The sequence below is a fragment of the Fundulus heteroclitus genome, chromosome 15 (assembly GCF_011125445.2).
Source record: "Fundulus heteroclitus isolate FHET01 chromosome 15, MU-UCD_Fhet_4.1, whole genome shotgun sequence".
Taxonomy (NCBI): domain Eukaryota; kingdom Metazoa; phylum Chordata; class Actinopteri; order Cyprinodontiformes; family Fundulidae; genus Fundulus; species Fundulus heteroclitus.
The window spans coordinates 1,686,873-1,709,098 of record NC_046375.1 but is presented as its reverse complement, the minus strand read 5'-3'; the positions used below and the strand labels follow the sequence as shown (position 1 = coordinate 1,709,098).

Sequence of the window (22,226 nt, the reverse complement as noted above, 5' to 3'; positions counted from 1 at the left end):
GATCTCGACTCTGAAGGAGGCGCAGGACAAACTGCTGGAGGAGCTGGACGCCACCCGGGCCCGACTGAGAGAGACCAGCAACCTGCTGACTGCGCTGCAGGTCGGCCCCTAAGCTAAACGCTCTTAAAATCCACTCCAATATACTTTTATAGGGTCAAAAAAAATCTAGACATGAATGGATCAGGACATAATGAAAAGGATTATGTCTTTACCAGGTTTTAAAATGCATTAAAAATATAGTCAGGTATATAAAAAGACTTATAATAACATATTTTAAGTCATTATTTATTAAACAACAATGAATCCATCATTAAAAAGCTGTTTGTGATTCAAATGAAATGATCCCAAACTGGGCTCACTCTCCTCTGGTACCTCGCTTCTTCAGGTCCCTGTACAGCTTTGAGCTCTGGACTTTGACTAGGCCATTGCAACACACTGCAAAAACGGAACTTAAAATAAGTAAAATGTTCTTAAAATTAGTGTATTTGTCCTTGATTTGAGCAGGTAAATAAGATTATTTGCCAATGGAATAAGATTTTTGCACTTAAAATAGGAACAACTCATCTCCATCACCTTATTTCAAGTACAGGATGTCTAATTATCTTATTTTGGGGGTCAAAATATTCATTCCATTGGCAAATATCTTTTTTACCTGCTCAAATCAAGGACAAATACACTAACTTTTAAGAACATTTTACTTATTTTTAGATCCGTTTTTGCAGTGCAGAATTATTCTGTATTACTTCAATCGTTCTGTGGTGGATTTGTTGCTGTGTTTTGGATGATTATCCTGTTGATGACACAGTTCTGTCCCAGCTTTAGCTCACATAGATTGCCTCACTATTTATTCTACAACACTTAATATACAAAGAGATACGCAATCTCCCTAATGACAGCAAGGAGCCCAGGTCCTGTGGCTGGTAAACTACCCACAATCCTCGGCCATCCGACGCTGTGTTTGACATCTGTGTTTGACATGGGGCTGTACATTATTACCAAACATCTGTATTTTGGTCCCAAATGTCAAAAGGACGGTTTCTGAAGTGATCCAGCTTTGCTAACCCAAGTTTCTTCCATCTGAGAACAAGCTTTAGTATTTAACACACAAGCTGAGGCTTTCAGACTCTGAGATGGAGCCGCTGGGTTTGTTCCTCCAAGCATTGCAAGGTCTAAACGTGGCGTGAATTTATCGGGACGTCCAGTCCTGAGAAGATCGGCAGCTATCCTACAACTTTCCCTTTTCTGAGTAAGCTTTTTCTCAGTAGAATGAGAATGGGGGTTGATGGGCAGCAACAGTTGCTTCTCAAAGGTAATCGCTGATATCTTTTAGCGTTGTACAGTATTAACCCCTCATCTGTATGTTTTAGGTCAGCCAACAGAATAAACTCTTGTTGGCTCCTAAATAATGAATGACTCTGATTGAATCTGACGTCCCCTGTTAAACGCTGAAGAAGCAGCCATCGTGGATGTTTCACTTTTGGCTTTATTTCTGTTTTTGCACACTTGGAGTTGGATGTAATTTCTGTTGGAACCTGAAACATCAGATTGTTTATAATGTCCCGATATGTAAAGCCTTTGAGATAAAACAAGGAGCGCTTCTTGACAAAGCTAAAACTCTCAACATTTGGATGAAAGTTTACTCTCTAAAAAAGGCTCAGGAATTCTGCATCAGGTTTTAATGCATAAAATCAATATTTTTTAGCAAGGATTCTAGGTTGCTATTATATTAGGTAAATGCTGTCATGCTACTCAAAAAGAAAAATGATCAATATAAGCATAAATTCACAAGTAAAATGCTAACTAGGAGGTGCATCTGCTTGTTCCCCAGGGAGAGCTGGAAACCCAAAAACGCCACCATGAAGCCAAACTCATTACCACCAAAGAAGAAGAAAAGCATAAGATGGACAAGCAGGCCCTGGAGCTGGAGCTCAAATGGACCGAAACGCTGCGGTGAGTCTGTGCATGTGGGTCTCACATGCACACTGGCCATTCGCCATGCTGGTTTTACACAGTTCAAAGCATGCAGTGAGAAATACATGACGCATTAAAGCATTTTTCAGTTTGCAGCATCAACTGAGCATGCTCAGTCAGCTCCTTAGCTAATTAGGTTCTCAGTATGAAGCTGTGTTAACCTTAGTGGGTTCTGCAGCTTTTCACTTCGATCCAGTCTATAAACCAACGTTTGACCTCTGATGTTAAAATTTGCAAAAAGTCGAATTGAAGGAAACTCTCTTCTTTTTAAACTTTTCACACAGTAAAAAATGAAAACTAGTAAATCACTCAGAGTTTTCAACACATTAAACAGCTATAAAACGATCCAAGTGGTCAAAAGTTTTCATACTTGAATATCTATTTGTACTTTTGATGCTTAAGTCACTTTGGACTCTAATGAATACGAGTATAAATGGATGAAAACTACCACACAAGTGTCATTATATGCAGTTCTTTTTTTTTTTCAAATCTTATCAAAAGTTTAGAGTTTAAAGCAACCACAAAGGTTTTCAGCTATAAATATTTATCCCACTAAATGTTGACTAAATGGCCAATTCACTGTTTAAATAAATACTTTCTGTGGAAACAACAAATGAAAGGTGGCAAAAGAAAATAACTCATTTGAAACTGCAGTAATGCAGAAATAACAGCTGTAATGTGACATTAATGTCAGAAAGGGACAGAGAAGAGATGCAGCTTGCATCCATTTTCCCTTCCTGCTGTTTGGGTTGTGTTTGATGTTTGTGAAGAGAGTTAGGATAAAAGTGGAGCTGGCATTTAACATTTTGGTTGTAAAATGTTCTCTATTCATCTTTATAGACCGCGGTGTATTTTACATTTGTGACGAATTTCAGGGTTCAATGCCAAGGAATCTCTTATCACAGTTCACTCCCCACTTCCTCCCATAGTCCAGAAACATACATGTTGGGAAAATTTTGCACTGTAATGTGTGTGTGTAGCGTTAGCCTGTGATGGACTGACAGCTTGTCCCGGGGGAAAACCCTAACACTCTGATTTTAAACGTATATAACTATTGCTGTCATTATTGTGCTAAAGAAATAAACTTTGATGTGACTTCTTAATACCACTATTACGATACTGTAGATCTGCCTTACCTTTTGGTAGCTAATGAAGAAATTCAGCTTAAAAAAATAAAAATCCTTCCACCATTTAATTTTTACCCCAGTGATACTGTTGCGTCCTCAATTGGCACTCCAGCTAAATCAAATCTACACATTATGTAGCATTAGCAACGCAGCTCAGAGAAATCAGATATACAGCACAATGGTTCTAACATGAGAAATGTGTCCAGATGCTATTCAAATGTTGCAGCTATGTTTAGATAATGTTACATAATCCCAAGTCTGCTTTCTGTCTGCAATGATAAAGATTTGCTCACCTCAGCACACTGAAGGCTCGAAGTTATGGAAACAGCAGGAGAGTTGGTCTGGTTTTCTGGATTGTTCAGCGGAGAAATATTTGGCTGCTTATTGAACTTTCAGTCCAAGATAGTTAGGTGATCAATAACTATGGAAAAAAGAAAAATGAGACCTGACACCATGGCTTAATCAACTGAAAAACGTACAGAGATAACCCAAACAGAGCGTAAAACCATTATAGCTGGCTAAACACTATAAAATCTCGGGTTGCTGCTTTCCAACCTGAAAAAATAAGTTTTGAGATTTAATTAAAAGACTTGGAGGCATGCTAGAGCCTAGAGCTGGGTCCAGAGTGTGGATGCTGCCGCTGAGAAAGCCTGATCACCCCCAGTGTTTGAAACTAGTCCTTGGTATATCTAATAAAAAAACGATTTGAAGACATCAAAGACATGCCAGGCACATAAAAGCTAAGTAGGCTTAAATTAAACTGTAGCTAATCTGACAAAGTAGCAAACTGTAAATTCTGCAACATACGTCCTTAATCTGCTGTCACACCTTTTCCCATCCTGGCAAGTATGTTGACATATTAAAACTTGGGTTACGTGAGGAAATGAAGGGGATTTAGTGCAACATCAAGTCCTGTCTTATCGTTGAGGTTTATGCTTTGCTTCTGATACTTTCTTATTATTATTATTATTATTGCATGTGTATTGGGATCAAGGGTTGTGAAATTCACAGTGTTTAACTGCATCAGGACAGGTTATGCTACATTTAAAATAACATCACCATCTGCTTTTTTTTAATTCCATGTTTAATGATCAACCGACCACCTAGGAACAAATTAAAATTGCCCCTTTATCTGCGCTGCTTCTGCTTCTATCAATCATTTTAAAGCCTCTTTTTACATATCTTCTGAATTGTAAATAACGGATCTGGTCAGCTGGACTCTCAAAGCAATTGATCAAATTTCCTCAATGAGAAGACTAGAACCCTGGTGACATTTACAGCTGGACACACGGCGGACTGTTTGAAGGAGGAAAGTGTGTCTGTACATTTTGTTGGTCAAGGATGTTCAAAATTGTACTAATGATAACAATCTCAGCTTTTTGGGGCTGGTGATTACCTGGACTATCAATAAATTGTGAAAACCGCTACCAGCACTCAGACAGAAATGCTGTGTGAGTAGAACCCTGAAACTGCTGGCGGGATGGATTAGATCACAGGTGTCAAACTCAAGGCCCGCGGGCCGAATCCGGCCCGTCGAGGTAAATTATCTGGCCCTCAAGAGCCAAAAAAAAGGCATATTGTGTCATAAATTAGAGGCATATATCCTTTTAAAGTGTATAAAGTGGCTAAAACTGTGCCTCCTATAGGGCATGTTTTTTTTGTTTTTTTACTGTGTAGTAAGAGCATCCTGCCACTAGATGTCAGTTTTCCCACAACACATTAAAACAACCCAGAAATGTCTAGAAGGAGAAAAAGTGATGCAGAATGATGAACTTAAAGTGTAACTCACCCCAGTATCACCTTTTTTTTGCAGACAAACTGTATAAACTGGGCCTAAGGGTGCTACTTTTATGTTACTGTATGTTTTTTATACTTCTATGTAAACTGGAAGGAAATTATGAAATGAAAAGGATCGTCTATGCACGTGCAACCGGCCCTTTTGATGACTTCATGACGCCAAAGTGGCCCCATATAGAAATGAGTTTGACACCCCTGATCTTGGAGAAGTTGGAAGCTCGGCTTTGGCAGAATGACCACAAAGATCCAGTGAGACTTTACGGCAGACAGAAAAATTTGAGTCTGGCTGGTCGAAAACAAATGCTATTATCAGAATCTAGCTTTGCCGTGTCGGCCTCGACAGGCCAAATATCTTAATTCTCCTGGATGTCATGTAAATAATACTCTCTGTGACATCTGTGACCTGAAACAGAGCGCTGCTGAACCGCCTGATAACGCTCCATCACTGTCAATGACTATGGCTGCAGCGGCTATCTGAGACAGTTCACCTACACTAACACACATCATCTTCACTGCGCTTTTCCTTTACTTTGCTGCTTCCTAATTTAGCTGTAGTGTCAGGTCGGAGACCCTAAGTTGTAGCTTTAACTAGTTTATTACAATGAAACAAAGTCTAGTTAATTGTAGCTCTTAGAAAAGTTGGACAAAACTACTTTAGATCAGAAATCCCTGAGTATTTATTTGTTATTATAAATAGAAACAATTAGTGATGGCTGTTCCAGTGAAACTAAAGAAGTTTCATCAATGATTTACTTCGCTTGTTCTTATTACAATGAAACAAAAGAAGTTATTCTAGTTGTAGCTTTAGAAAAGTTGGATAAAATTACTTTAGATCAGTACTTAATTATATAATTATATAATTAAAATGAATAAAAAAGTAATAAAAATAAAAACATTCAATGTATTGTTTTATGTGAACGTTGTAGCAACAAGGTGCACATTCAGTATTGGTGAGAAGAGGAGTGGGGAGAGAACACACCCCTGGGGGATGCCGTCCAATTCTACAGCTTCCATTAATTTAATCTCCTTCCATCGTCCCCGCTCCTGCCCAGCAGATCGTATAAAGCGCAGTTTATGAGTGACACCAAAGATCTTCAGAGCTCCAATAATTGTGTGTGAGCGTGATGAAGGGAGAGAGACGCTGACGCCTGCGACTCTCTGCTCTTTCTTCTAAATGGAAACACGGGTGGCGGCACGTGTCAGGCTGCAGCATCGTGAACGTGACCGTCTGATCTGCAGCTCCAGGAGCCCCGTATGCTTATTCCTGCACGTTTCTCTGTGCGTTTGTGTGAGATCCCGCTTTCAGTCTGGCACTTTCTAGCTCAGAGTGACAAAAAAATAAAAAAATAAAAGGTGTTTGCCTGGATACTCCATTTAACAGCTGCCATTTCAACTCCCACTCAGCTATTACATTGACAGCGTGCAGAGACACACACTCATCTATGAGGTGAGGCGCGGAGGTGGGAGCAGAAGCGTAAAGAGAGATGGTCACCCAGTAAAAGCTATGCTGGGGTCTAACGGCACTGGACAATTTATTGCTGCCATTAGGGGGTCATTAAGCTTTCTGAGGCACTTTTACCTTCGCAGCAAACTTCTGGATGAGTCTCAGCTGTAGCCCAGTTACAGGATAGTGATCCATTACTGCATATCCATTCAAAAAAAGAACATAAAACAGAAAAAGCGTTTCAAGAAAAACCCACGCATAAGATTTTTATTCTGTTTTACCAAATCTCAACCACATCCATCATTACCACTGTTGATAATACCTTTGCACAATCCCCTTTAGCCAATAGGGCAACACTTTATCTTTAATGTTTATGAGGGTTAAAACATCTTTGATCATTCCTGCTTGAGCAATCTCTCTGCACTGCAAAAAGGGAACTAAAAGTGAAATTTGTGTCTTTTTCATTGATTTGAGCTGGTAAATCGTATTATTTGCCAATTGAATAAGATTTTTGCACTTAAAATAAGAACAATTCATCTCCTTATTTCAAGTGCAGGATGTCTAATTATCTTATTTTAGGGGTAGGAATTCTCATTCAATTGGCAAATAGTCTTATATAGCTGCTCAAATCAAATACAAATATTCTAATTTTAAGAAAATTTTGCTTATTTTTAGTTCCCTTTTTGCAGTGTAGATAATCCAGAGTACCAGAGCTACTCTACTCTACTATCTTCTAGGATTCAAGAGATAGAGATAAACATGTGAAATTAAGATTCTTGTTTCTGGGAAACATTTCTGTGTTGATCTGATCAGATGGTTTGGATCATTCAACTGTTTAAAGAGCCAATGGTGACCCATTCCACCACATATTTATTTATATTGTCTTGGTATATTCAAAGTGTCCAAAGTTCCCAGACGATCTAGAAGATAAAAATGGCCTGAATCATCACTAATTCCCCACAGTTACTAACGTTGGGCAGTTTCCACAAACAATATTTATCCCACTGGGTCTGTTGCTGTCTAAAGGCTCGGTTTTAGTCCACTCTGACCAAAGCCCGCAGTTAAAGTCATCGTAGAGTTTAGGAAGCTCTGCACATTTACATTCATACAGGTGTTTTCTCTGAATGCCTCCTGGAGGAAGTGTCTGATAGTTTTTATGTACGCCTCTCTTAGCCAAGGTCCTCTTGCCTTTTTACATATTTACACAAGGCAAGGCAAATTTATTTTTATAGCACATTTCAGTACAAGGACAACGCAAAGTGATTTACATGATTAAAACATAGGGAAATAAAAGCCAGTTAAAAATACTGTTGGAATAAAATGTAGGACAATTGGAACTAAATAAAACATAGGAAAACAGAGTTGGTGTGAAATCACCCTTTGGAGATCATATTTATACCACGAGGAAACAGGAAGTCATAATTTACTAATCAAAATTTCCCAGACTCTCAGATCAGCTTAAAAAAAAACATTTTAAAAAACACTTCAGTTGCATAGAGATTGCTTTACAGTAACACTAGTTTTGTGTCTACATATATATATATATATATATATATATATATATATATATATATATATATATACTCACACATTGTTCAAACCAAAACTCAAAGCCCACATGTTCAAGATTGCCTTTTGAGTATAAATTTCTGTTACTTTCCTGTGTGTAGTTGGTGTTGTTTTTTTTAATTATGACGATGTTGCTTTTACCACTTATTTTTTTTACCTGTACAGTGTCCTTGAGTGTTTTGAAAGGCGCTTGAAATAAAATGCATTATTATTATATATGCAAAAGAACTTGGATTGGATATTATTTTGTGATTATTTCATATTCAACGGACACAAACGGAAAGGTAAAAGACAAAAAAAAGGAAGAGAAAGAGGCAAAACATTAAACGGGAGAAAAGGTGACAAAACAGTGGTTATTTCCTTAAAACACATGTAATGTTTTGTATTCTTCTGTTTTAACCGACTGTTTGACCCTGTTGGGGTGTCAACGCAGGATTTCTAAATAGGTTTTTCCTTCTTCTTACAGGCAGGAGTGCAAGAAGCTGCGCGAGGAGCTGAGAGAGGAGCACGAGGAGGACAAGGCTTCAGCTCTGGCTCAGCTGACACAAAGCAAGGAGCAGGAGCTGAACAACGCCAGGGAGAGCTGGCAGAGGAAGGTGGAGGACCTGCTGGAACAGGTGCGACTTGGTGTACATCGTGACTGCCCTTCGTCCAAGTCTTCCTCATCCTCTTTAAATTCTCAGGGAGCAGGAGAACCGGTTGGCTCCATGTTGGGATGAAAAACCCCAGCAAGCTGATGTGAAAAGAGAAAAGGCATAAATATTGCTCCTTGATCTGTGGAACAGATGTTTATTTCATTGAGAAGGGAAGTTTAATCCTCAACCTACAACCACCACGTCTGTTTTTACAGGAAAACCCTGATTTGCTGGAGCTGAATGGCTGTAAATATAGCAGCAGTGAGAGACAGTGAACAGGCTGCGGGGAAAGATAAGGACAACAATAAGAGCAGCGACGTCTCTGCAGAGCTCATGTTGCGACTGGAAGTCTGTGCTGGACTGACTTGTTGCTTTCACTCACAGACTCAGCCACACATTGCTCGATCACTGCGCCGTAGAGTCTGCGTCTCTGCGGCACGAGGAAAGTTCATCTCCGCCGACGGTAGCGCAGACTCCTGCTGTCAGTGACTGATGGCGTCTCCCCGCGCCACACGGTCAGCTAAACTATTTATTTAATCTGAGGCTAAATCGGATCAGCCGTCAGCCCGAGGATGGATGCGCTCTGACAGACAGGGCGCTGTTTAGAAAATCTAATGACCTGTATTTTAACAGATGGAAGTGATGGCAGCGGCGCCCTGATGCATGAGCTGATGTGACGTTTAGGAAAAGAAGAGCGTCGGTTAGCAAACTCGACATAAACTGCAGCTCAGTTAGTCCGTTCATAGACAGTCGTGTGGAAAAATTAGGACACCCTAATAAATATTCAGTCCTTTCATAAAGAAATAATTACATATTGATGTCTAAACTGTTTTTTTTATTTGTCTCTGGTGGAAAAAGTGATTTAACTGCCATTTAAATACAAAAAATAACCTTGCTGTCAAACTGGTTTATTGGGCAGGAAGTGGGTAGGAGACCCTACCCCCTAAAAGTCACCAGTCGTCTCTGACTTCGATCTGAGGGACTCTGTCACGAGCCTCACTCAGCTTTGAGATTAGTTTTAGTTACATCTAGAGCTCGTTTTAAGTCACTCCACTGCATCTCAAAGTGACGCCGATCTGGGCTTCGACTCGATCCAGGAGGTTCGATTCAATTCAGTTTTATTTATATAGCACCATTTCACAACACATGTCATCTCAAGACATTTTACAAAGTCAGATTCCATCAGATCCTCCAGGTTGGTCAGAAAGTTTCCTCTCTAAGGAAACCCAGCAGGTTGCATCAAGTCTCTCCAAGCAGCATTCACTCCTCCTGAAAGAGCGTAGAGCCACAGTGGACAGTCGTCTGCATTGTTGATGGCTTTGCAGCAATCCCTCATACTGAGCATGCATGAAGCGACAGTGGAGAGGAAAACTCCCCTTTAACAGGGAGGAGAACCTCCAGCAGAACCAGAACCAGGCTCAGTGTGAACGCTCATCTGCCTCGACCCACTGGGGCTTAGAGAAGACAGAGCAGAGACACAGAAAGCTCAGAAGCTCACATTGACCTAGGAGTACTTTCTATGTTATATAGTAATAGTGGATGATCATTTCCCCTGGATGATGTCACAGCTAACAGAACGCCGGACCAGGTGTACCTTCTATGAAGAGAAAAATGACAGAGAACAAAAAGTCTTTTTTATGACCTTTTTTTTCCTGTTTGTATTAATTGATTATTTTACTTGAATTATTGAGCATTATGTACATTTTTTACTAAAAATGTACATCTCCAAATATGTATGAGGACACAAAGACTGTTATAGGTGGTCTTCATATTTTTCATACGACCGATTCAAGATGTGACAAAACAGATCTTAGTCAAAGCTAACTTCAAGGGAACAAAGAAACACAACAAATTCTACATTGTCGTTATTTATTTAGACATAGACATAGACGGCTTTATTTGTCATTTTGTATGCACAAAGTGCGTACAGAACGAAATTTCGTTTGCATACAGCTTGAAAAATCACAGTAAATTGCACTAATTTTCAGGGTAAAGATGCAGCAGCAATTTATGTAAACAAACAATTGAAATGTAAAAGATGTAAGACAATGTAACAATGTAGACAATGCAGGGGAAAAGAAAAACCTAAATAGAAAAGCCATCCATGTTGGTTTGATAGGATTTAAAGGTACATAGCCACTTTATATGCTTATAGAAAAATACGAAAAACCATTTGATCATGATAAAATAAGATAATCCTTATAGTGTTTTGATGGTCCTTTTTGATGCTTTATGAGGCCCAGCACCGGGCGAAATGAGTAGATATAAACAGCGCCATCTACAGGCAGTACCACAGAACACAGATCAGAAATTCAGATAGCGACTAAACTAAAATAATATAATAAATCACTACTCAATGATGCCAGGCCGAGCCTGATCCTCTGCTATGCCTCACAGTAAAGCAGCAGCTCAGCGTGATCGTAGAACAACCATTATTAATTAAATAAAACGATCTACAACAACTTTAAGAGCCTCATATCAGAACATCACAGAGAAAGAAAATTTCCGTTCATAAACGGAAACAGGGACACAAAATCAAGATAAGAGCCAAATCAATCAATCGATCTATTTATAATGTTGTTTGTACTTAAGACTGTAGAGGCTAAGAAGAGCATTGCTATTATCACAGTATTAATAATGACGTTTACTCACGTCAGTCTGAACATTGGCAGCTTTAGCTTCCTCTTCAGTGAACACCAACATCAGACTGTATTCCCAGAGACATTCCAGTCTTTCCCATCTTGGTATCATATGTTTTTTTTTGTTTTTGTTTTTTTTACACTGGATCTTGGACCACTCATTGTTTCCATTATATCGCTGGGAGATGCTAATAGCCGTTAGCTGCAGTGTCATACTTCCTTTGTTATTACAAATAAACGCGAAGGGCTTTATTTACTAACAAACTGAGCAAAAACAAAGCGTAAATCATTAAATAACAACTAATACGCCAGCAGGATGTGATAAAAACTTTCAGAAAAACTTTGTATGCAACCAGGGTGAGCTAGTGTCATATAAATTTTAGTCAAATAACGTGGATATGCACCTTTAAGAGGGATAATAGCAGCCAGGTCCGGCCAAATAAATACTTGTTATTAGCTGGATCATCATCAGAGGGAACATCTCTTTAGAAACATGGGATTTTGGACAGTTTCCAGGTGTGGAGCACACATCTGTGTTAACACAATGCCGAGGTAGCAAGACATCAGCAATAACATTAGAAAAGCAGCTGTTGCTGCCCATTAACAGCATGAAGTGCATCCCTCTGCATTAAGAGAGATTAATTACGAGTTAAAACTATTTATAAAAGCTGAAAATCTACCTAGGAGTGCACCTTCTAGCAAGTTCAACACACGGTCAGACAAACCAAGCGCTCCATCTGAGACAGGTCGGGGGCAACAGCCTCTGGACAGATGAGACCAACGTCGACACATTTGAGAATAACTCACAGCACCATGCTTGAAAACCAAACAAACAAACACTAAAACAATTAGAAATACCACATACTGATAGCTATGCACGATGTCAGAGGCTTGTTTCCCCTTCATGAGCTCCTCTGTCCCGACAGCTGAAGCTTGATCCACGCTGGATCACCAACATGACCATGATCCCAAAAACAGCGACAAATCTACAATAGAGGAACTGAAAAAGTAAAGAATCAAGATTCTCAGACCTCAGCCTGCTTGAAAAGCAGTGGTGGGACCTGAAGAGAGCCGTCCACTGACCGATTTCCTTCAGTTCATTGCTGTGAAGAAGAATGAGCTTAAATTATCTCAACCTATTGCCGCTGAATGTGGTCCTGCAAGCTGTAGCCTAATGAGTAGAGGTGTAAAAACACAGCAGTCCACATCGATATATCAATTAAATAATGAACAATCCAATTACATTGATGCAAAAATGAAAACATGGATCCATATCGTTATTTTTAAAATACGCCTTTATTTTGAAAATCACAAAGCATGAGACTAAAGTGAGCAGTAGATAATTAGAAGAATACCTGATACCTTGGAGAGCTTAGAGATAAAATGGTAAATTTATATTTATTTTTTGTTTTTGTGAGTTGATATCAATGTAAATAATTATGTTAGATGATATTGCATCATATTTATCACAGAGTTGTAAATTTAATTAAATTGAAATCGTATTGTAACAGGCTTTGTGATATCAGTAAATATGGTATCATCATCCAAGAACATCAATATAAAACCATGTTGTAATAAAGCTTGTGATTTACACCCCTCGTAATGAGGGGCACTTAGTTTTCTACTTTTTTCCATCATTCATGTAAATAATAAATAATAACAGCGTCAGATCTGTTGTGTTTTGACTTATTTTACAGCCCGGTACAAACCAGGTCATTCATCACCCTGTGTTAAACTCTAGAACTGAAAACGGGGTGTACTTTCTATCGCCGCTGGTCTGAAGACAATAAATCACAGCTGCCTGCGTTGTTTCGTCTCTGCGATCAGCTTTCACCTCAGCAAATATAGTTTCGCTGTGGGTTAAGATATGTCACATCTGTTGAGCGAGACTTAAAAGGGAAGCCTAATGAGCACGGAACGCCGAATTAAAAATGAATTAATTACACTGGGTAATAAAGATAAAGCATCCCCATGTGGACTGCTGTTTTTGTTGCGTTTAATTTCCATGTTGCAGAAGCAGTCGTTATCCCTGTAGTATGAAACCAGACTCAGTAACTCAACCCAGAAACACACATACAGAATAACATCCCATCCCAGCAGCTGTGGTTAACACGGGGGACCTTTCATGCTCGTAATAAGTCTTCCTAATCCCATGTTGCATCCAGGAATGTCACACAAACTGTTAACGCGATGCACAACTTGCTCAAAAATAAGTTACTTACATTTTTTCTACCGGTCCCCGGGTTTTGAAATGGCTGTTATGTTAGCAGCTTCTCCAAGGTTAGGTTTATCATCAGACAAAGATGCATTCACCATGCTTTTTGCAATCTGTCTAGACCGACTAATCTACCGAGTCGTTCTGCTTCCTAGCAATAATGGATTTTAGCGTGCCATTCATTGCGATGCGCCTTCAGTTTGTTATGTATTGCCATGAACTCAGAGTTATTTGCATAAAGCCAAAAGCTCTTTTGCTCCAAGCTTTGAGACACAAAAGAAATGTTTTAACCAAACTGATCCTGCTGGATAAACCAGTCTTAAATTTTCTTTACGCTGATGAAACGCAGTATTTTAGTTTTTTTTACCGATTGAAAAAACCGCGGTGTTGTCCAGTGCGGTGTGTTTCACTCGGCCTGTCTCCCTGCAGATATCGCTGCTGAAGCAGAGCCTGGAGATGCAGCTGTCCCAGTCGCAGTCCTCGCTGCAGCAGCTGCAGCACCAGTTCAGCCAGGAGAGGGAACACCTGAGGATGCAGCTGGACGAGCTGCAGACGGAGCACCAGAGGCGGCAGCAGCGTCTGCAGGAAGCCCACCGCAGCGCCATGCAGGACATGGAGCACACCAGGCAACGCGACCTGAAGGTTGGTGGAGGGCAAACTTCAAAAAGATTGAAGCAAGTTAAAACACGCCGTACGTCTCATTAAGGCCCTTTACCATGCTTTATCATGCATGCATGTCTGCTAACATACCTCACCTGGAAATACCAGAACTAAACCTGCAATACAGGGTGATCTAACTAATCTTTTAGTGGTTAGAAAATCGCCTCAAAACACAACTAAAAGCCATAATTTGTTCAGCGGTGCAGTATTCACAGCTCAGTGACTCGTACCTTTCTTTAACATTATTCCCTTACCTTTCTTTGCATTTAACAAGTTAGCATACACAACCACGTCCTGGCCGTGGAACACTGGATCAGCTCTATACCCTCAGCAGGATTCTGGAAGGGACATGGGAGTTTGCCCAACCAGTCTACATGTGCTTTGTTTTTTATTTATTTATTTATTTATTTATTTGACAGGGACAGTACAATTAAACATTGCAACCACACTGCAAAAACAGAACTAAAAATAAGTAATATTTTCTCGAAATTAGTGCATTTGTCCTTGATTTGAGCTTGATTTGAGCAGGTAAATAAGAGTATTTTTACCCCTAAAATAAGATAATTAGATATAATGCACTTGAAATAAGGTGATGTAAATGAGTTCTTCCTATTTTAAGTGCAAAAATCTTATTCCACTGGCAGATTATTTTATTTACCTACTCAAATAAAGTATAAATACACTAATTTCAAGAAAAATTTACTTATTTTTAGTTCTGTTTTTGCAGTGCAAACAGGTGGCCGATGTCCAAGTACATAAGGCTTGTAGCCATGGGCTAATTTGCAGCCTTCGTCCCTGGTTAGGCTTTTAAAAGGTGTAAGCATTAAGGGGGAGGGAGGTTAGTAACGACACACAAATGCATAAAAAAACAAGAGAAGTTAAAACAAACAATACAATACAAGCCAGTTTAGTGCTCACACTTTTGATTGTCTTTGAGCCATTTTTTCAATCTTGTGGAGAAAAGTCGAACATCAGTCTGTGACTTAAGCTCCAGAGGCAAAGAGTTCCATAAATGTGATGTTTTCACTGAGATACTTTAAAACAAATTTACAGATTACTTCAGGGGCAAGACCATTAAGGCATTTAAAAATAGCTTTTAAAAATGAGAAATTTATAAAATTTTCAAATGTCATCATGTTGTATTTTTTTAATAATTTTGCAGTGATGCCACTTCACCGGTTTTTGATCGAATATTTTTAGTGCTTGTTTGTAAAGTGAGAGAAAAGGTTTTAAAACAGACTTTGTGGCCCGGGCCCAAACGATGGAACAATAAGACATATGGGATAAAATCATTGCATGTAAATATACTTGTGCAGCTTGATTTGATACACATGGTCGAATCATTCGAAAGCAGTTTATATTTGTCTTTATAGTTTTCGGCATTTTCTTAATATGGGCATCAAATTTCAATTTTGAATCTAAAACTACCCCCAGATACTTAAATTCAGCAGCCGGGCTTTATTTCATGTTGATTAATAATTATTTTGAGTTCATTGTTTGTAATTTTCTTAAGGGAGAAACACATGGAGACAGTCTTGGTGTAATTCAGAGTTATGCAGTTATTTTGGAGCCACTCTGATAAGAGATCCTGGGGGGGGGGGGGGTCACGAGGTCATGAGCTTTGGGTCTACTGGGTTTACGGAGAAGATATTTGTTTCACTCATGAGAGACAGACTTAGGAAAACTGACTTGTGACCGCCTCTGCTAAGTGTTTATTAAAACAACACTTCTCCATGTGAAGTAGTTTCCATGGTTTTTGTAACATTGGTCACATTTTTAACTACAAAATCACAGCGTAGTTATTTTTACCTGTATTTGTAATTTATTTTGTACTAAAATCCAATCTACAGAAAATCCTATCAACATAGGTAGGGCTCCACTTGAAATAAAAAATATGGCGTAATGTTCCGTTGCGGTGTGAGAGAAGCCTCAGCACACGTCAGGCTGTGAAAACCTCTCACTGTTCGTAATGACTTTAAATCCCAGGCATCACTATGTTAATTAATATGTTTATTTCTTTAATTGGCTTTCTGTTTTTTTACATTTCCCCTCTTTAATCGGTCTAACCCAGAAGCAAGTAGTTAACTGAGATGTTAAATCATTTGATGAATTGGTTGCAAATAATGTTGTGGCATCAGAGACAACATACTGTAGGTTTTACCTCCATTAAATGGGATTCACCGAACTGCGGGGATTTTAGTAAAACATGCGTTCCTTCGTCTTAGTGGGGCATTTAGGGTGTTATTTACAAATTTCACACAGCTGGGTTTCATTAAGGCAAAGCTAAATACAATGCTCCATAATGTCGCCATTAGTACATTAAGCAGCGTTTTCTGGCATGCCCTGCTCTCTTAAAGAAAATGTTATCATCTGTTTTCATGCAGGCTGTAAGTTGGTTTGCCGCTCGGCTTCGGTTCACGACTCAGATTAGCTGCAAAACAGGGTCAGACAACACAAACAAGGCTGCAGCAGTTGTTGTTGTTTTTTTTTTTTAATCCTTTTGTTTGCTGCCTTCTAGGCTCAGCTGTGTTGTTTCAGGTCAGTGGAGGGAAGGTCTGGGATGGCAAAGTGTCTTTTTATGCTGGAAAAAAGTATTTTAGGTTCTTAATTTGGAGCAATAGTTCATAACTGGAGTCATGATTTTGCTTTTGCAAACAAAATAAAGATAAATGCACTTCGACGTGATTCAGGCTCGTTGAATCTTCAACACTGGGTCACGTTACAACCACAAACCTCGGTGTAAGATTGTTTTAGTTTCTCACTACTAGTAATCTGAAAAGTGTGGCGTGCATTTAAGTTCTGAGTATAAATGGAGCTGATCGGTGGAGGCCTCAGAGGTTTGTTGGAGAACGTTGGAGAACAAACAGCATCATGAAGACCAAGGAACGCAGCGGAGAGAGAAAGTAGATCCAGAAACAAGTAGATCCTGACAAATAAAGCTGTCTAAAGTCTAAACAACGTCCCGGGGTTTGAACCTCCCACAGAGAAAGAGTCCAACACAACCTACCCAGGTCCGGACATCAGCTTAAACTGACAGGCCAGGCAAGGCGAGGAAGCAGTGAGGCACAAAATAGGCCCATGGTAACTCGGGAGGAGCTGCAGAGGTCAGCAGCTCATGTGGGACAATATGGCAAGTTAAAGAAAAGAGCCTTGAATGAAAGAAAGTCACAAGGGGCTTTGTTTGGAATTGGCTACAAATGGCGTAGGAACACCGCAAACATGTTTGGTTGCATCTCACCCAACCTGCTCTTGACCTACATGCACCATAAATCACCCTGAGCGGGCAATCCCCACACTGCAAAAAGGGAACTAAAAATAAGTAAAGACTTCTTGAAATGAGTATATTTTTCCTTGATTTGAGCAGGTAGATAAGACTATTTGCCAATAAAATGAGATTTTTGCACTTAAAACAGGAACAATTCATCTCTAAAATAACATAATTAGACATCCTGCACTTGAAATAAGATGATGGAGATGAATTGTTCCTATTTTAAGTGGAAAAATCTTATTCTATTGGCAAATAGTCTTATTTACCTGCTCTAATCAAGGACATTTACAATGATTTCAAGAAAATTTCACTTACTTTTAGTTCTGTTTTTGCAGTGCATGGGGATGCAATGTGGAGGCAGCAACTTTATTTGTCATTTTGTATGCACAGAGTGCGTACAGAACGAAAATTCGTTTGCATACAGCTTGAAAAATTACAGTAAATTGCAGTAAATTACAGGATAAGGTGCAGCTGTGATTTATGTAAACAATTGAAATGTAAACTATGCAGGGAAAATAGACAGTGTGCGATTCACAGTGCACAGGTGAGTATTATTAAAACCGTGTAATATACGAATGTGGTACAGAGTCCATTTGTGGGGGGATGATTGCCTTTAGCGTGGAAGCCGCCCAGAGCTGTTCAGGAGATGGAGCTAAACTCAGGAGAAAACCTGTGACCGGCTGCTGACATGAGTCCGGGGCTTCATCCTCCAGCAGGACACTCGCTCTAAAATTACATAAAATACATTTGATTTGGCAGAAAATGAATTGTCCTTTTGCTTTTTTATCACAATTCTGCACCGCTCCTAAGGGTATGAATACTTTATCAAGACGGCGTAAAGAGAGCAGTCAAAAGAACACTAGATGTAATCTTGACCCATGTGCTTGGCAAATGTTTGAAATTCTCTTACATGCAAATCTTTTCAAAACCACTGAGGCTACAGGAAGTTTGGTTTCTGTCTGGGTTTTTTATTTTTCTCTCTCTCTGGCAGTGAAGTAAGCTCTTCAGAGGAAGCCCTCCTTGACATTTTAATTCAATGAGGACTTGTCAGAGTCAAGGTTAGACTGGCACTGACGCATCGCCTCTGCCTGACAGCCTCCGTGCCGAGCAGCGACGGTGACAGCTCTGCCTCTCCTCTGCCTCCTGCGACAATAAGCGAGCACAAAAAAAAAACACACACAAAAATAAAAAAAATAAAAAACGCCGCTCTTCAATGTGTCGAACGAACCGTCTCCTCGCCGTTAATCCCTCCGTCTGTACCGGCTTTCGGTCCCCTTCTCGTCCCGGATGCTGTAATTGGCTGAACGCCTTGGGGAGAACGGGGGTCAGAGAGCAGCGTCCTCATGATCTGCTGCTGCCAGGTACTTCATAAATCTGAGGAGCGCTTGAGTCATGCAGCTCTGTCTAATAAACTCACAAACATCCTGCTTCTCCTTCTTCTTCTTCTGCGTCTCCTCCCGCACTTTCTTCTTCTGTCATGGCGCACACTCTCCTCGTGATGACAAAAATCATCTGGAGCGTTCTTTCTTCCACCCCAGTCTTAGTTAATAAGCAGTGAAACGGAGTGTTAAAAGCTTTACGGGGCCCATTTTTATGGCGAAGGGGGTGTTTATATTTCTGTGCGCAGCGCCGGGGAGAGAAAACTCAATTATCCTGAGTGGAGCCATTTGAAGGATGATTTGTGTATGTGTGTTTTTATGCCTGTTAGGGCGGATGGCGGCGCCTCGTTCATATTGCCTGGTGTTATCTCTTCACAGTTCACAGGAAGTTCTATCCAGGGAGTAATAAAGTAGCTCCAAATCCCTGCAACACAAGCACGCACACATTCACCTTAACCAGATTTTGGTTCCCGCACGGGCTGATACCAAACGCTACAAATAGAAGCAGCGAGAGCGGCTGACAGTTTATCTTCTTTTGTTTCCACTTCATTTTGCCTGCGCGTTGTATAAGGAGGGATTGTTTAACGGCGATAAGTCTACATTTCAGAGGGCAGGTTGATCTTATTACAAGCTAATATAGAAAGTTTCCGAATGAAAAATTGCGTCAGGCTTGGAAACTTTCCGGATGACATAAAGTACAATGTGCACTGGAGTTTTACCCCTTTGTTAGAACTGACTTTAGCTGTTGTAGAAATGTACATGCAGGACTTTAAAAAAATATTATTTTATCTGGTTGTTAAACATAATTTAACAACACATATTTGGCCGTTTTATTTAGCGACCTATGTTTAGATACAGAACACAAACACTGGACTCAAACTCAACCCTTTATTCAATCAACGTTTTACCAAAACTACAAGTTTTAAAAAAGAAAAAAAGAACGCGTGCTCTCTGAACTCTCTGAAGGGGGCGGAGATTGGTTCCTGGGTCTGCGTTGTGATTGGTTGGGAGGATGTAACGACTGTAGTATTAACCTACATAATTGGCTAGAATGCATAAAGAACTGTTCTTCTATTGAACTTTTTATTGAACCCCTTTTTTTCTATCATGGATATACGTCTATCAATCAATATATATTGTTATTGAATTATCGTCCAGCCCTAGGATCACCGTATTCTGGCAAAATACAGAATACGTTACCGTAATAAAGAGTAAATATACTCAATGTTTCAAACTGTATTTTGATCTCCGAATGTCTAAATGCTGATAGAAGTACAAAGTAGAATAGCAGATGTGGCCATTTTATACACATGAATATGTTTGAAATATCTTCTGTGTCATTTAATCCAGGGGTGTCAAACTCATTTTGATTAAGGGGACGCATACAGCTTAATCTGATCTCAAGAGGGCCACACGAGTAAACTCATTGCAAGATTAAATAGAACTAATAAATGTGGACTTGTTGTTGATTTTTATATTAAATTATTTTCACTTTTACACAATATATTATGAATAACCTCCTCATCATTTCAACAATACTTTTACTCAGTTAAACATTTACTTGTGCATTATGCATAAGAACTGACCACAGTGATTATACAGTGTTGAAAAACATTTATTCACATTTTTTGGAACTTAAAAACACTGTCCTGCATGACAAAATACATCAAACAGATAAAAATTAAGAAATTATTTAAATTTTTCCACACCTGAAGCTTAATCTGCTAATTAAAACACAGCGCCCCTCGTGGACAATATAGGAACTGCAGATTTTCAATTAAACAAAGTACATGTTTTTTTCAATAATTGTTTTATCATTCTCTTCCTTTTATCTCCTCTTTCTTTCACCTTTTCCCTTTTTCTTCTTGTTCTTCCTTTCCTCTCCTACTTTCCCATTGTAGTGTCCATATCATTTGAGATATTCCCTGCATGAATCATAATAAAACAATTCACATTCAAAATCAAGCGGAGCACTATGGCAAAAGCAGTACTGCTCCACTTGTGAAAGTCAAATCTGATGAGCTCTTTTTGGCATTAAGACAACAATTCTTATTGCCACATTGCCAGATAGGACACTGGGGGGAAAAAATCATTATTTTTTTTGTAACGATAATGCATTTATCCAAAGGGCCGCACTAAATTGTTTGGCGGGCCGGATCCGGCCCGCGGGCCGTATGTTTGACACCCCTGATTTAATCCCTCTGATGATCAGATCTCAGTCCAACAGTGAATAAAACGTTCCTTGTGTCGTTTGTTGATTTTTTATTTTTTTTGGCAGTCAGATCACATTAAAAAATAATAAGCCTTTATCTTCATGCGGTGCTCCACGTGTAATGTTCTCTGTTCCAGTTTCAGTTTGGACGAGGTGAAAATTATCACGCATACGCAGCTTGAGGGCAGACTAAGGCCTACAGAAGGGAGCTTGTTACACCTGCTTGTCCTTGTTTTGCCTTCAGCTTAGTTCAGGCATGAAGATCCGGCTTTCCGTCCGGCCCCTGGAAGCTATCGCACCGTCTCGCCTCAGTTCCTTCAGCTCTGCTGCAAAGTTGTCCCGGGGTCAGGATTAAGACCTGTGGTAAATCAGCTGCATCAGCCTGCCAGAGGACTCGCCGCTCATCTCTCTCTCTGTTTCTCTCACACTTGTTGATGAGCTGCTCCCCCCTCTGAGTTTAATATTCTCGGCCAACACACCACTAATAGACGAGAGATGAAAGAAGCAAGCAGCCCAACTCTCAGAGCAGAGCCGAGCAGAGGAGGAGGTGAATGTACCAACCTTCTAGTCAGATAGTAATTATGGGATTCACTGCGTTTAGTAGAGATTAATGCGCTCCCTTTAATTAAAGGAATAAAGCGGTGTGGTTTTTACTGGCCCGCACTCCAAAAGCACCAGTGATCTGTGGCAATGTGTAAGAGAGATTAGTGGCTTCTAAAAGTCGCTGCCTTGTGCCGCGGCGCTCCACAGCTGGTTGGTTTAGGACAATGAGGATTAGCGGGGAAAATGAAAGGTCCTCTCAGCCCCGACACGCGCGACGGTGGCACTTTAAAAGTCCAAAGGGACCTATAAAACATTTGTTACATGACGCTTTGCAACACGACACAGGAAGGTTTAGAATAAATCAAGAATAATCCTTACAGACACAAACGCACGCTCACAAACACCTACAGGTGCTTGGATCCCGCTACACTGCAAAAAGGGAACTAAAATTAAGTAAAATCTTCTCAGAAGTTAGTCTATTTTTCATTGATTTGAGCAGGTAAATAAGACTATTTGCCAATGGGATTAGTAGTTCTACCCTAAAATAAGATAATTAGATATTATGCACTTAAAAAATGATGATGGAGATGAGTTGTTCCTACTTTAAGTGCAAAAATCTTATGCCATTTGCAAATAATCTTATTTACCTGCTCAAATCAAGAAAAAATGCACTCATTTCGAGAAAAATTTACTTAATTTTAGTTCCCTTTTTGCAGTGTACTTACATATTCATCAGTTTTTATCTTCTGCTACCACTTTATACATTT

At 39.6% G+C, this 22,226-nt stretch overlaps 1 protein-coding gene across 2 annotated transcripts in view; it reads left to right on the top strand.

Annotated features, from left to right (window-relative positions):
- Nucleotides 1-22,226, top strand: part of fam184a (family with sequence similarity 184 member A) — a 210,500-nt gene that overhangs the window by 140,410 nt on the left and 47,864 nt on the right. For both annotated transcript variants that reach the window (XM_036147195.1, XM_036147196.1), the window contains exons 11-14: nt 1-100; nt 1,829-1,950; nt 8,375-8,525; nt 13,827-14,039. The exon at nt 1-100 is cut by the window's left edge and continues 62 nt beyond it. In XM_036147195.1, coding sequence (XP_036003088.1) covers nt 1-100; nt 1,829-1,950; nt 8,375-8,525; nt 13,827-14,039 — 586 coding nt within the window. The remainder of the gene's footprint in view (nt 101-1,828; nt 1,951-8,374; nt 8,526-13,826; nt 14,040-22,226) is intronic.